The sequence below is a fragment of the Oryzias melastigma genome, linkage group LG9 (genome assembly GCF_002922805.2).
Source record: "Oryzias melastigma strain HK-1 linkage group LG9, ASM292280v2, whole genome shotgun sequence".
Classification (NCBI taxonomy): domain Eukaryota; kingdom Metazoa; phylum Chordata; class Actinopteri; order Beloniformes; family Adrianichthyidae; genus Oryzias; species Oryzias melastigma.
This window is the reverse complement of record NC_050520.1, coordinates 31,973,881-31,987,910: the sequence shown is the minus strand read 5'-3', so window position 1 is coordinate 31,987,910 and position 14,030 is coordinate 31,973,881. Positions and strand designations below refer to the sequence as shown.

The following is a 14,030-nucleotide window of genomic DNA, read 5'->3' as shown; positions in this document are numbered from 1 at the left end:
GTTATTTAAGGTTTAAGTTGATTTATTCTACAGTAATATTCCTGCCTTTTTGTTATACAATACATAATTATGTTAAAAAGTTAATGTTTTAAAGTTTTAAAAATTGGCATTCTGTTAGCTTTTTGGACTATTTTGGCATTTACTAAGATTTTTCTTTTGCTTTTTGACGTTTAGCTACATGCTAGCTGTTTCTGCTAATTTAGACTTTTTTATTTTTTAAGCTGTTATTGAGTTAGGCTAATATTTACACGCTAGCTGTTTTGGCTAATTTAGGCTTTTTTCAGCTGATATTTTAGCTGGCTATCAGCTTCAGTGTTTTCAGCTATTAACTTCAGCATTTTCAGCTTCAGCGTTCTTAGCTATCAATTTCAGCATCTTCAGCGGCCAAATTCAGCTTACAGCATTCACACTAGCGTTATCACAGGTAATGCTATATATATATAGTTAATAATTGTGTTAAAAAGTGAAAGTCTTAAAGTTATAAAAGTGTAGTTTTAGTGTGTTCAATAAATGTTTATCCTGTTCACGACCTAAGGTGTGTTTTGGATTTTGGCCCCTTGTGTGATTGAGTTTGGCAGCCCTGTTCTAGGGTAATTGGGGATTTGAAATTGTTTCTGGGTGTGTCTGAATGTGAATGCATGGCCCTACAATAGAAATGCGACCTGTCCAGAGTGTACCTTGCCTTCACCCAACAGCAGCTGGGATAGGCTCCAGCAACTGTCAGGGATGGTGGTGGAGGACCCAAATGAAGGAGACAAGACTTGTTGTCAGAAACTTAAACATTTACTAAATAAACTCAAACATGACAAAACCATGGGAGACCGAATCAGCGGCGCTGCAGAGCAGAAGACCTGATGATGAACTGAAAACTAGACACTTAAATACACTAAGGTTGATTAACTAAATGAAGACAGCTGTTGATGATTCACCTGAACGTAGTGAGACTGACAGAGATAACAGAATATGCTGTTTAAAAGATGAATGGATGGGAGAATCATCCAAGATTCTGAGTTATGATAAGTCAGCGACTTCTCAATTATTGACATAAGGTCCACTTATTTTATTAATAAAGTACATTATGAAGATGTAAAAACGGTATACAGCTCAGAATTTCCCTTTATTGTTTTATTAAAAATGAGGATGCTTTGTCTCCATGCAGGTGTTTAGAAACTATGAAAGGCAGCAAAGGAAATGAAAATAAATTTTAAATATAAAAAGTGAAATATAAAAAATCAAAGAGATGTAAAATGACAATATGTACATTGTTACACTTTTTTTTAACCAAATATTGCACGATTGTAAGGGTACACCATTTCATTTTTTGTTTAGTACAATGACAACCTGCATTTTATCTATCAAATTTTACTTTTTTAAACTACTCTTATTCAGACTTTAAGTGTGTTGCAAGGGCAGTTTTCAACAAATGTAGAACATATCACAAAAGTGTGTTAGCCACTTCAAAAAGATCCTCATGACTTTGACAAATGCACAAAAACACTAATGTCATTTCAGAGCACCAGTGAAAAGCCCAGTAATAAAGATGTACCTTAAAGTGAGTAACACTGATATTTATCATTACTTACGAACATTTTAAAATAGGTTTTCTTATCATTTTCTTGTCTAAAATGATTTCTATTAGAAAATGTAAACTCACAGAGCAGTTGATTATAATCTATAATTTGCTTGTTTTTTTAAAGTATTATTCAGTCTTCCTACAGCACTGATGTGCTGGAGCTGTTTTTGACCTGATAAGGTGGACTGCTACAATAAGAGCAGCAGAAACTGTGAGTCTCTGGGAAGTAATCCTAATGAGACTGGAGAGTGTTTTGCTGAAGTTCACCATTCTTAGTGCATTCATGGATTCAAGTAAAAGATGTGTTAATGGGGGTATTTACTGTGGTAAAAGTTTCATTTGCCCCCTGACACTTATAGAGTTCGACTTCATTTTTATGGCTTTTGCAAATGTTTAAGTCCAAATGCTTAATGAAAGGAAATAAGCTTTAACTAAGCAAAACATCTGACAATAAAGCTGTTGGTTTAGCTCTGTGGGACTTAAGGTAGTATTTTTTAAGTTGAATTTAAAGTGACAGTGTAAGTTTTTTTTTTTTTTTTTAATCTTGACACTTTCCACCAAACGGACATTTAAGCATGTTTGAAAAAGCTCACATGGCTAATTTGTTTATCGAATTAAAAACCCACTCCCATCCACTTTTGATCTATTTTAAGTGTTTCCAGCAGTCTTTAAACTATAATTATGCCATTTTTAGACCAAATATATTTTAAAAACAAGTTTATATTCTAGTTTCTGCAGAGTGGCAGGAGTTCATTAAAAATTCACTTCTGATTTGTGGGTGGGGCTGTAGGCGCCCGCACTTCCCTTCATCCATGTATTAACACTCTCTCCCGCTAGCTTACAGCCCCTCACATCCCCAACCTCCAATCGGTGCAGCAAAAATTGTCAGCAATATTTCAGATTCCAGCTCAGACGAGGAAAACAAAGACGTTCATGGATCTATTTGTCTGCAAGTAGATTCATCAGAATGCAGCGGAACATGGAGCTTGCAGCTCACCGTAGAAGCTTCTATATTCCACCAACAGACTCTTTCTGATGGCATTTTTCATCTGCTGCTGATTCACCACGACTTGACTAAAGAAATACTCAGAAATGCAAGTTTGCGCTTTGTTATCTTTATATCTATCCTCCATCGAGAGAAAATTCTACAAGAACATGTTAAAAACACAAACAGACTCTTCATTTGAGTGGAATGGAGCGGTCTGCCTTCATTCGGCTTTTGTGCTTCTCTAACTCTTAAAATCTATATATTTTTTGTTGTTTTACAATGCAATTCTTTTGTCTGCAGTGAAAGTATGTCCACAAAACCTAGAATTCAATGGTGAGGTGTTGCACTCGTAACTGTCAGTCAGTTGATGAACATTTTTTCCAGGACCAGCTGAACATGAATTCCAGATTGAGTAACAAGTTCAAAGTTCCTCCTGTCCTTTCTTACTGTGCAGGCCTCACACATTCCAACGTTATGAGCAAACTGTTGACTGAGGCGAATACTTTCACTGTCACTTTTCTTAAGTGAGCCGAAATAACTTTTTTCACAAGCATCTGTATTCAGTGATGCACAGCACACGTGGCTGTGCAGAAAAATCCTTACCTAACAGTTAATCATTTTACTCTCTACTTGAATTAAAACAGTATTTTTGTCATATACTCCAGACTTCACGAAGTCAACCCTTGCAGGTTTTACCAAAGAGGGCCAGATTTGGTGAGAATGTTTCAGAGCCTGAACTATTTTAATAACATTAAATGCAAATAAACAATTATTTGATGAACATTTTATTGCAATGATATATTTTTCATTTCTATACATAACAAAACACGAAGACAAATTTACTGTCAGTTTTTTTGCACTATACATTCCCAGTTAGCTTGTCATAGTTAGCATGTCTTGTGTGGTAATTGTTATGGTATAGAAGTAATTGAAAACAGCCACAGTCTCTGGGTATGTTAAGAAAACACGGTTGTTTCAAATTTCACCAAAAAAGTAACCCATTTCGTCTCGTACATGAAGTGGTGTCCATCAATGTCTCTTAGTTTACAGTTGGTGTTTTTGATTCCATGAGTCTACAACAGCTTAAAACGTAATTGTACACTTTTAGAAACTGTTGGAGGCCACGTTATTTGTTTTATGAAAGGAGTCTGAGGGTTGGTGAAAATTACAATGTTAGCCACATTTGACCCATGCAACTACAGACTTTATCAGCTGTCTGAACTTTCAGCCGACAAATTAGTTTTATCAAGTGGTGTGTGAGTGGAAAGAAATCCAAAACATGAAGGGAACTAAAAATAAATCCATCAAGAGCAAAGATTTAAGCATCTATAGTACGTGTTAACTTGAAAACTCCCTCAAACCTCAGTCCTGTCATCACATTTGTGGTTCTATCAAGATTGATTTATGCTTCTGGAGGAACTGTTAGCTTGTTACACATCTGCGTAGTTTGAATTGGTCTACAATGGCGACACCAAATGTTTGACCACCGACATGAGTTATTTTACCGTCATGAATGCAGACCAAACTTTAGAACATAATTCTTTAAGGATATGTCATTTATGTGTTGCATTTAAATATGGTACTCTTTAGCTTTGTTTCCACTGAGCGGTCCGATTCAATCCGGTATTTTGAGTATTTCCATTGTTAAATGGACCCATTAAACAGTACCTCTTGAGAGCCCTCATCTGTTATAGGTCCATAAAAATAGAACAGGGTGGTTGGGGTGGAGCTGCTGTTGCCACCTGCTGATTGGTAGAAAGTGACATTAGCAAGCAGCAGTATAGCGCTAAGCTAGCAATTCAATTTTCCTCCTTACGGCGGTATTCTTTTTAGCCGCCCGCAATCTTCTTACAAACAACATTAAATTCCTGTTATAAACGATGTACAAAAAGTAAAGTAATACTTTTGTTCTTGTTTTGCTAGTTGTCGCACTACAATGACACACGTGTGGTCTACATCACTCATGCACCGTGAAAACAAACCGCTTTGTGGAAATTAGGCTTTTCTGTTATTTGTTGCACGGTTCCTTCTTTATCATACTCAATGACTATACTATTTCCTAAACATTTCATTCAGTTTATGCAACATATGGTGTGAAAGCACCCTGATGTTGGTTTCAAAAAGACTGAATACTTTTAGGAAAGAGTGGATTCTTGATGACTCTCCTCCACCTGTCCTGTGTACAGAGCTATAAACTCCTCTCTTTTAAAGGCTGTAGACCTGTGCTGTTTTCATCAGTCACTTTTAGATTTTGTTTTATCTTCTAAATAGATTGTGTTAAGTACATTTTGTGTAGGCCTGCAAAGGTTTGGCGATCTGTTTAGGTTGTATCCCATCTTTGCCCAATAGTAGCTGGGATGGGTCCAGCAACTCTGTGACCTCCAGTGGGTTCTGAAAACAGACTGATAGGTGGATTTTGTTGTGCATTCTTCACACATTTAAACAAAATTATCTGTACTCATTTTATAAACCCGCTTTTCAATGCATAAGATGTTCCTATGTCAATGTGGGATTCAACATGCCAGAGGTTTAAAGGGACATGATGGTAAAAAGGATTCCTCAGGGACTGTGGGTGTAGAGGTCTAGACGTCTGGAGACAGCCTTAGATCACAGGAGGAAAAAAAACAACTTCAACTCACTTAGAGAAGTCACATGGACCCCCAGCATGTAAAACACATCCAGCTGGACCCCGCTCTGCAGCCAGCTCTCACCATCTGCACTGTTATAATGGCAAACATGACGACATGTTCCCTTAGGGTTTGTGTTACGGGATAATTAGTAGATGATCCATCATTTGATGGAAACTATAATGGTTTAACTAAAGGAACTGCAAAGGAAATACCCAGAGAATGAGCTCAGATGGGGGTGAAACACAAACCGTGGCACGTGTATGGCCTTTTCGCATTGTTCTTGTCAAATTACCAGAAAATTAACACCTTTTATAGCTTATTTTAGCTTGACATTTAGACATTTTTCCATGACAGTGTACTCTTGTTGTCTGATTGGGATACACTACACAAACAAGGAGTTATAGCTAATTCTGCCTCTCCTGCACACAGCATTTGTCTGCATTTCTGTCCAGGTTTCAGGATGTTTCTTTCCCAGTTTATAGCAAAGTTACTGCAGAGGATTTCTGAGGCTGGATCTGCAATCATCTGCATACATTTCATTCCTCAGCAAACCCATTTCAGAATCCAAAAATACCTGGGTTTATGAAATGTGGATTTTGGCAGCTCCAGTTGAGGACTGTCTTGTTTACAAAGTTTACCAAACAGTAGTACTTTTAGGTTCCTCAGCTTTTTTCTTTTTTTTAAGATTATGACAAGACAATGAAAAGACATTAAATTTGCTGTTTGGTCTTCATTTCTACATGTTTTATTCTGTATAAGAAGTCATTGGTGTCCCCAAAAAAAGCTCATAAATCTTTGTCTCTAGATGTTTTTCTTTAAGACCCTGAGGTCAAATAATTATTTCATTAGAAGCTGAAGCATGGTTCTCAAGAATGCACCTCAACAGATGTTTAGCCAAAATGGTTGAAAATTCAGATTCAAGACAGTATGTTTACTGTAAAATGATTTAAAGTAAGTTGGACAGTAGAAAAAAGTCATATTCAGTAAGCCTGTCAGTGTGAGTTTCATGTATGTGAGTGACTGCTCATTGTGAATTGGTTTTAAGTACACATTTAAAGCCTCCTCGTGAGCCCTGTGGTTGGTAATCATATGTTTTTGAGCCTTAAATAAGGATATCACTCTCCCTAATGGTTCAGAGAGCTCTAGCTCACAGTGAAAATTAGCTTGTCTGCTATAGATGTTAAATGGTATGCATTTACAAAGCGCTTTTCTACCTTGATTAAGGACATAAAGGGCTTTACAGCCACATGTCCGATGCACTGACGCACACATTGATGCATTCACAGCCAAAAACCTGTAACCATCTGCGGCAATGTGGGGTTAACGTCTTTGCTGCACCACAGGGTACACCAGATTATTAAGTGCAGCTTCAATGAACGCTATGTTTTTAAACTTATGTCACATAAAAGGTGTACTGAACTATTAAGTGAGACAAAAGAGTCAGAGATTAGTCCATCAGTCACTCAGACTGTATTATTACTACGTAAAAAGTATCTCTAGAACTTGTTTGTAACATGCTACATGTTAGCCACATCCGAAGCGTTAGCCGTATTGGTGTATTCACAATACATATAACTTCCAACTGTGTTTACAGCTCATAACATAGCAGACTGTTACTGTAAACGCCATTCAACCTTGTTAGTAATCTAAAGAAAAATCAGTCCCACAGCTGCATTAGCCGCATTAGCGTATTTACAATAACTGCCAACCTCCCAAACAAACTGATACCACTAAAACAAAGTAGTGTGACTATGTTAACTACCAACCTTGTTTGCAACAGATACAAAAAAAAAACAAGTAGCAAAAGGCTGGCCTTTCAAAACGACATTTCAACCATATGTGTTGACAGAGCGCCATGTACCTCTCAAAATTGCTTTGACATCAGTACAGCACAGTCAGAATTACTCCATAAATAAGGCACTCCAGATTATTAGGCACACTGTCACGTTTTTTTTTTTTTTGCTTGTTTGTTTTTTTAAAGTAAGTCTTTTAGGTCTTCTTTATAGTCCAGAGTGTTCCCTCGCCTACTCGCGGTTTTATGTATTTGCAGAGGTATGTGACTCTTCCAGTCCATCATAAAAAATCAGACAACTCGAGACGCTTGTATTAAATGTTTGCATCCAACGAAGGTGCTGCGCTGCTGAGGTGTATCTCCGCACAGTGGAGCCCCCTCTGTGAGAGGAGCGCTCCCTCCTCTGTAAATACTCCTGCATGGATAAATGGCATCAGCTGACTCAGCACACAAATTGAGACTTGCGCAGCGAAGGCGAGAACCAGACCTCTGAACTTTCACTCAGAGGTCGACCACTCTACCTCTGCACCACAGCTGCCCTTAAAATGGCTTATTGAACATAGCAAGCATAGCATACAAAGGGAAATGGGCAAAGCACAACAGGAGTCAATCTTAATGGGAGCTCAGGGATTGGTTGCAAGATGAACTTTTGCCTAGACATGTGATGAAATGAAAAATAACTCCTTAACTTTCTGTTTTCTTCTGTGTTTTAAGACATTTGAGTCATTTTGCAGTCATAGCACTCTTCATTTCCATTCACTCAAACTGCCTTGATGCTCCAGCTAAGCTGTCGAGGCTTTAGAAACATCTGTTTTTAATCTGTTGTCAAGGGGGTCTTTTAATGACCTGAAGAAGGAAGTGCACTCACTGTGAGGAAATGTTGTTCGCATTGTGTAAACACAGACTAACTACATTAATTCAAAATCCAATTTATATAGCAGAGGATTAGCTCTGGACAAAGGAATTTGGATTTGTTGAGATTTGCACAGACAAAGACGAGCCTGGAAACGTGTGAAGTGTCAGAGGAGCTGCAGCTAAACCTCACACTGTTTATAAGCCAGAGCTTTTGAATTCAGCTGCAGACGAAGGCGCATTACTGCAGGCTGTGAGTGGTTAAAAATCCTATTTGAACCACATGTTCTTTGTTGGCAAATGTCTTTACATCATTACTGAATTATGAGCAACTATTCTGAAGAGTAGGAAACAATGTTTTTTTTAAATGAAACAAAACAATATTTATTTAGCAATGAATTATGACCACATGCTGTTAGATGATAGAGGCTGGCTTGTTTAAATCCGCCCCAACTACCTAATAATGATGGTATGGGCTGAACCCTGTAGATTACTGGTAGCAGGCATCACTTCAGCTAATCAGAGGCTGCTTAAGATGTTGTTTTGGAATCCAGATGTTAACATCTTTAGCATCACCGAATTCCATGTTGCCCTTTCTTTTAACTACACTTACAATTTTGATGTATTTATGTTAAGTTCATTTGACAGTTTTACAAAAAACTCCCACTGTCTTGTACTTAAATCTGATTTTTTAAACAACATTTTGACCACATTTCTTTTAACTGGAAATACAAACTGTATTTTTTTTTTGGTCAAATGACATTTTTAAACAGCTGGAGAGGATGAGAAGAGTTATTTTTACAGAATCCTTCTGTGTATCCATAGAAATAAAGCTATAGAAATAAAATTACTCTTGAAAAAAGTAAGTAATGTTTTTGTAACTCAAAAAATTGTGTGTTAACATGAATGTAAAAAAAATATTAAGTCATAAAGTTATGATGACCTTGTAATAATACTTTGCATAGTGATATATTTAAACATGAATGATAGAGAAAACAGAAAAATCTGAGAAAGAAGTTATTTCTATGTGTATTGTTTTTTTTTACCAATGAAACACTAAAATATATTTTTAAACAGCTGTTTAGCAGATTTATCCATAAATGTTTTTTTTTTAAAGGAGACATGTGTGCTTGTATGCTGCATTGTTTTACCAGAGTAAGAAGACAGCTGCTAAACTTCTTAAAAAGGATGATAAAAAAATCCCCTGTTCACTTTTATATATTTCTGGGTAATACAAAATAAGTCAGAGCTTAGTCTACCAAAAAAAAACTGATTTTTGTGGAATTTTCAAGCATGTCAGAATTGATCAAAGTATTTTAAAGGACAAAAAGCAGAAAAAGTGAAAGATAACTCCATTGTTTTTTAGTCATGACCAGAGATGGTCAATACTGTTTTCTACACCACAGGGCACACCGGATTATAAGGTGTATAGTCAATTTTTGTAATTGTCATATATAGGGCTCTTTGAACTATAAGGCATGACAAAAAGAGTCAGAAATATGTCTGCCAGCCATTCAGACTTTATTAACTGTTTTCATAGTTGCTCTGTTGTTTGCAGCATGCTAGTAGCCCGCCCAATGTATTTTTTACGTCACAGCTAAGCCTCTTCAGTGGCATTTCCAGTCTGCCTCTGATTCACAACAATTAGAATCAAGAAATAGTCAGAAATGCAATTTTGAGTCATCCAACATGAGAAAAAAATCCACAAATACATGTTAAAAACAACAAAAACAACTTTAATCTGAGTCAGTCTTGAAGTTTATTCGTGATAAGCCATTACTTTTAATAATTACACTGAACTCTATCATTGAGGTACCTTTTTTTGTTGCTCGAGTATTTTTTTTAAAATAACTTTACTTTTACATGAACCATTTTGAGTGATCTACCTGCCTCTGCTCATGCCTTTCCTTTTAGCTTTAGTTGATGTTTCATGATCTTTATTCTAGGTATTTAAAACTGTGATGTTCTCTCTATTTCCAGTCAGAGCAAACCTGTTCTATCGTGAAAAGAAACCTAAACTAAAAACCGATCTTTAAGGGACAAGTGCGCAGTACAAAGTAGACTTGTCTAGTCAGATTTGTGCTGCAATGACTTCACTTTTCCTGCTGACATTATCTCACCAATGCTTTTTCCATCTGTGGCGGTGTTCCTCTCAGACAAGCACAGACTTTTCAAAGACCTCGCTCCCTGGAGTCCATTGAATCAACACACACATGTTAGAAACACCACCCCCCTCCAACCTGCCTGCCATTACTCCTTTGTCTGCGCGCACGCATGTGGAGATTCTGAGCCTCTAACAGGAAATTCATCAGGGAAAATTAAAGGGGAGCCATCGAGGGTTCGACGGATATGGCTTGTTTGAGAGGGGAACAAGTCAGACGTCGAAGACTGACCTCGGAGTGAACTCAAAGAAAAATACTCAGAACATTTTGTATGTTCTGGCTTGCAATTTCTTCGTAAAAAAAGAAAAAAAACTTTATTTGTAGCTTCTGCCAATGCCATGTGCATTCTTGTTTTCACCGCCTGCAAGCAAGTCACGTGCAGTTCCAACAGAAAAGAACCTTTAATGTGGTTTTCTTAGCAAGAGTCCAAAGGAGGACATGAAAGATGATGATTTGTAGATTTCACTCTGCATAGCGGCGTCTTTGATTCCCCGAGGGCAAACGGCAGCTGAGGAAAACTACTGTCTCTTTATTTCATGTTTCAGGGTTTATTTGGCTGTACATGAGACTAAACCCATCTGTTAAGTCATCCAAACAAACCTGCCTGCAACCAGGCAGAGCACTGTGTTCTCTGCATGTACTGTCATGCAAAACTGTTAGAATGTTGAAAATGTACCAAATCAATCAAAGTTTTTCATATTTTTTTCACTTATTTTTATGTCTTTTCAGGTTTTAAACACTTGCATGTTTTATTGGATCTAATGTTACCATCAGTACTCATACAAATGAAGGTAGTTCACCCTGTATCGGTGGGTGGAGTGCTCCTGCCTCAGCTGTGGAGTTAAAATATCTTGGCAGCCTCGTGCTGCATGCTCCTGCGGAGGTGCTGGCTGTTCCCATTGACTCAGAGCTCCCAAACCTCCAAAATGCAAAGCGGCGGTCCGCCCCTCATTTGCTGCTCACCGCCTGTCGAGAATGTAATTCTGCATGGATGATGCTGGTTTATTTATTGTGAAGAGTTCCACAAAAATCAACAAAAAATGAAATCCTTTAAAGTTTTTCTTGTTACCGGGGCTTCTGTCTTTCTTCGAGGGGGTGTGTCTGTATGACAGCCGCTTCCACTGTTTCTGTGACTGAGTTTGAAGGTTGTCCCGCATTAACCTGGGAGGGGGAAAATATGGAAACATTTTTATTATTGTCTCGATGAAAATAAGAAAAAGATCACAGTTCTCTCCCGGCCTATTGAACGAGCTCCACTGCAGTCTAGGAGGCTGACGGCAGCCAGAGAACCACCTGTACGCCTGTATTTAACTCAATAAGATGGGGCTTTGAACGGGCTAGAACAGCGTTTTGGATGCGCCTGTTTAGACAAGATAAAACTCTTGGGACAACTTCAGACTCTGATAGTACAGACTAAACAGCCATCTTCTGAGCGTGATTATTACAGCTAGGAGTCAGTGAATGCACCGGGACTGAAGTTACCACCCACATTGATTTTGATTGGGCCTTCGTGTTAGCCCCGCCCCAACACGCTACAACGGGGCCAAAAGTTTTGAAACTAAAATTTTCAGATTCCAAAGTGAAAAAAGAGTTGAAACTGAATAAAAGTTTTGAAATTGAAATTTTGAGTTTTGAAACCCAAAAAACAGAACTCTTGAAGCTGAAAATTATTACGTTTATTTTAGAATAGCAAAATGTTTTGGACATTTTACATTTTTTGGGGCCAAACACTAATATTTTTTTCAAAATGTTTTATTTGGGTTTCATATATTTATGGCCCTAAATTGGCTCCATAGTTGCTGTTCTGGTCTGTTGTGGTGTAGAGAGAGCTGCGGCAGAAAGCAAAGCTCTCAATTTACCGGTCGATCTTTGTACTCACCCATGGTCATGAGCTCTGGGTCATGATCAAAAGAACGAGATCCCAACTACAAGTGGCTGAAATGACACTGGAGAGACTATGTGTTTCGGCTGGCCTGCGAATATCTCGGGGTTCCCCCAGAAGAGCTGGAGGAAGTGACCGGGGAGAGGGAAGTCTGGGCATCTTTGCTTAGACTGCTGCCCCCACAACCCGGTCCCGGACTAGGGGAACAAGATGGATGGATGGCATGTAGCTACTTGAAATTGGGCTTGATACTGACAAGTTTTGCTCCCGAGCTCAGTAGAGAATCCCTGCCTAAGCTATATGACAGTAGTGACGATATATCAGAACAGAACCAAGTGAACAGGATTTCATTCATGGAGAATGGGTTACTTCCAGCTCAACGATGAGATGCATCAACTTTTTGTTTTAATCTCAAGTTCTTATTTCCACAGAACCTGGACATCCGTGTGGAGGACGTGCGTATTCGAGCCATACTGTCCACATACCGCAAGCGGATCCCCGTGACTGAAGGACATGTAGAGGTGAAGGACGGGGGCAAGTGGAAGCAGATCTGTGACACAGAGTGGACCCAGTTCAATAGTAGAGTCATCTGTGGCATGTTTGGCTTCCCGGGAGAAAGGCGCTACAATGCCAGAGTTTACAAGTTAGTATGCATACTCCTACGATGAATAAGAAGAAGAGTTCCTACGTTGAAATTTATGTGGTAGATTTTAGCAGCTGGGACACTGAAGCTATGTACACATCAAGAACACCCTGAACACGGGATTTTCTAATTGCTTTTAGCCTATGCTCTTTATTCAGGTCTGTCACTACCTGATACTGGTGTATGTCATCACATTAGTGTATATACATTACTGTATTAGCGTATGTCATCACATTAGTGTATATACATTACTGTATTAGCGTATGTCATCACAGTTGGAAGATATTTGGTGAGAAAGGTAAAAGTGGTGCAAATCTCATGAATCTTGTTCCAGGCTTTTTCTTTCACAGCTCTATTCCGATTCATGAACAACTTGGTGTCATATATTTCTGTCTGGGCACAAACTGCAATTATTAATTTATCCTTCATGATCAATTTTCAAACGGTTGGCACTTCCGTGTTTTGAAAAAGACACTTTAGATTCATCACTACCAAATTTAAGTCCTTGATTTGTCAAAGTTCAACTTGTTCAACTTTTGACTCCCTTGTTTTTAAGAGCCCAAAAACGGACTTAAATCTTGAGTCGCAATACATGAACGCACAAAGTAAACGAGTAAGCCTGAAATGCACATGTATATGCGTTTTCATTGACTTTTCAATGGCAGTAATTGCTCAAACGCATGTTTCAAAGCACAGTGTGAAAAAGCACAAGACTTAGCAATGGTCAACTTTCTTAAAAGGTGACAGATAAGGTTCATGGCATTGCCTGAAGAGACAGTTTGGCCTCTTATTCTTTCTGTAGACGGTTGTGCACATGAATACATCATGATTCTATGACCTGGAATTTTGGGTGTCAAACATCTAGACAGACTGGTATATTTTAGTCATTGACAAACGAGCCAGGAATTGCTTTAAATTATACAAATCAAATGAAATTAATAATGTTCTGAAGATTCCAGCAGGACAAGCTATGGATTTGTTAAAGACTGAAAAACCATTGAAATGGAGAATTCTTTTAGTCAACTCTGAACCTGCAACACTCAGGAGTTTAATGAGTCAAAATCTTTTTTCTAGATGTTCAAAAATATTTGAACCTTTTGCATTTCTTCTAATCATCCATCCATCCATTCGTCCATCCATCCATCCATTGTTCCATCCATCTATTAATCCATCATCCATCCATCTATTGTTCCATCCATTCATTGTTCCATCCTTCCATTGATCCATCCATCTATTGTTCCATCCATCCATCCATCCATACATCCATCCATTGTTCCATCCATCTATTAATCCATCATCCATCCATCCATTGATCCATCCATCTATTGTTCCATCCATCCATTGTTCCATCCATCTATTAATCCATCATCCATCCATCTATTGTTCCATCCATCCATCAATCCATCCATCCATTGATCCCTCCATTCATTGTTCCATCCTTCCATTGATCCATCCATCTATTGTTCCATCCATCCATCCATCCATACATCCATCCATTGTTCCATCCA

The 14,030-nt window shown here is 38.1% G+C and overlaps 1 protein-coding gene across 1 annotated transcript in view; it reads left to right on the top strand.

Annotated features, from left to right (window-relative positions):
• loxl2b (lysyl oxidase-like 2b) overlaps positions 1 to 14,030 on the top strand; it is a 40,996-nt gene that overhangs the window by 4,923 nt on the left and 22,043 nt on the right. The window contains exon 4 of the mRNA XM_024276217.2: positions 12,311 to 12,522. Coding sequence (XP_024131985.1) covers positions 12,311 to 12,522 — 212 coding nt within the window. The remainder of the gene's footprint in view (positions 1 to 12,310; positions 12,523 to 14,030) is intronic.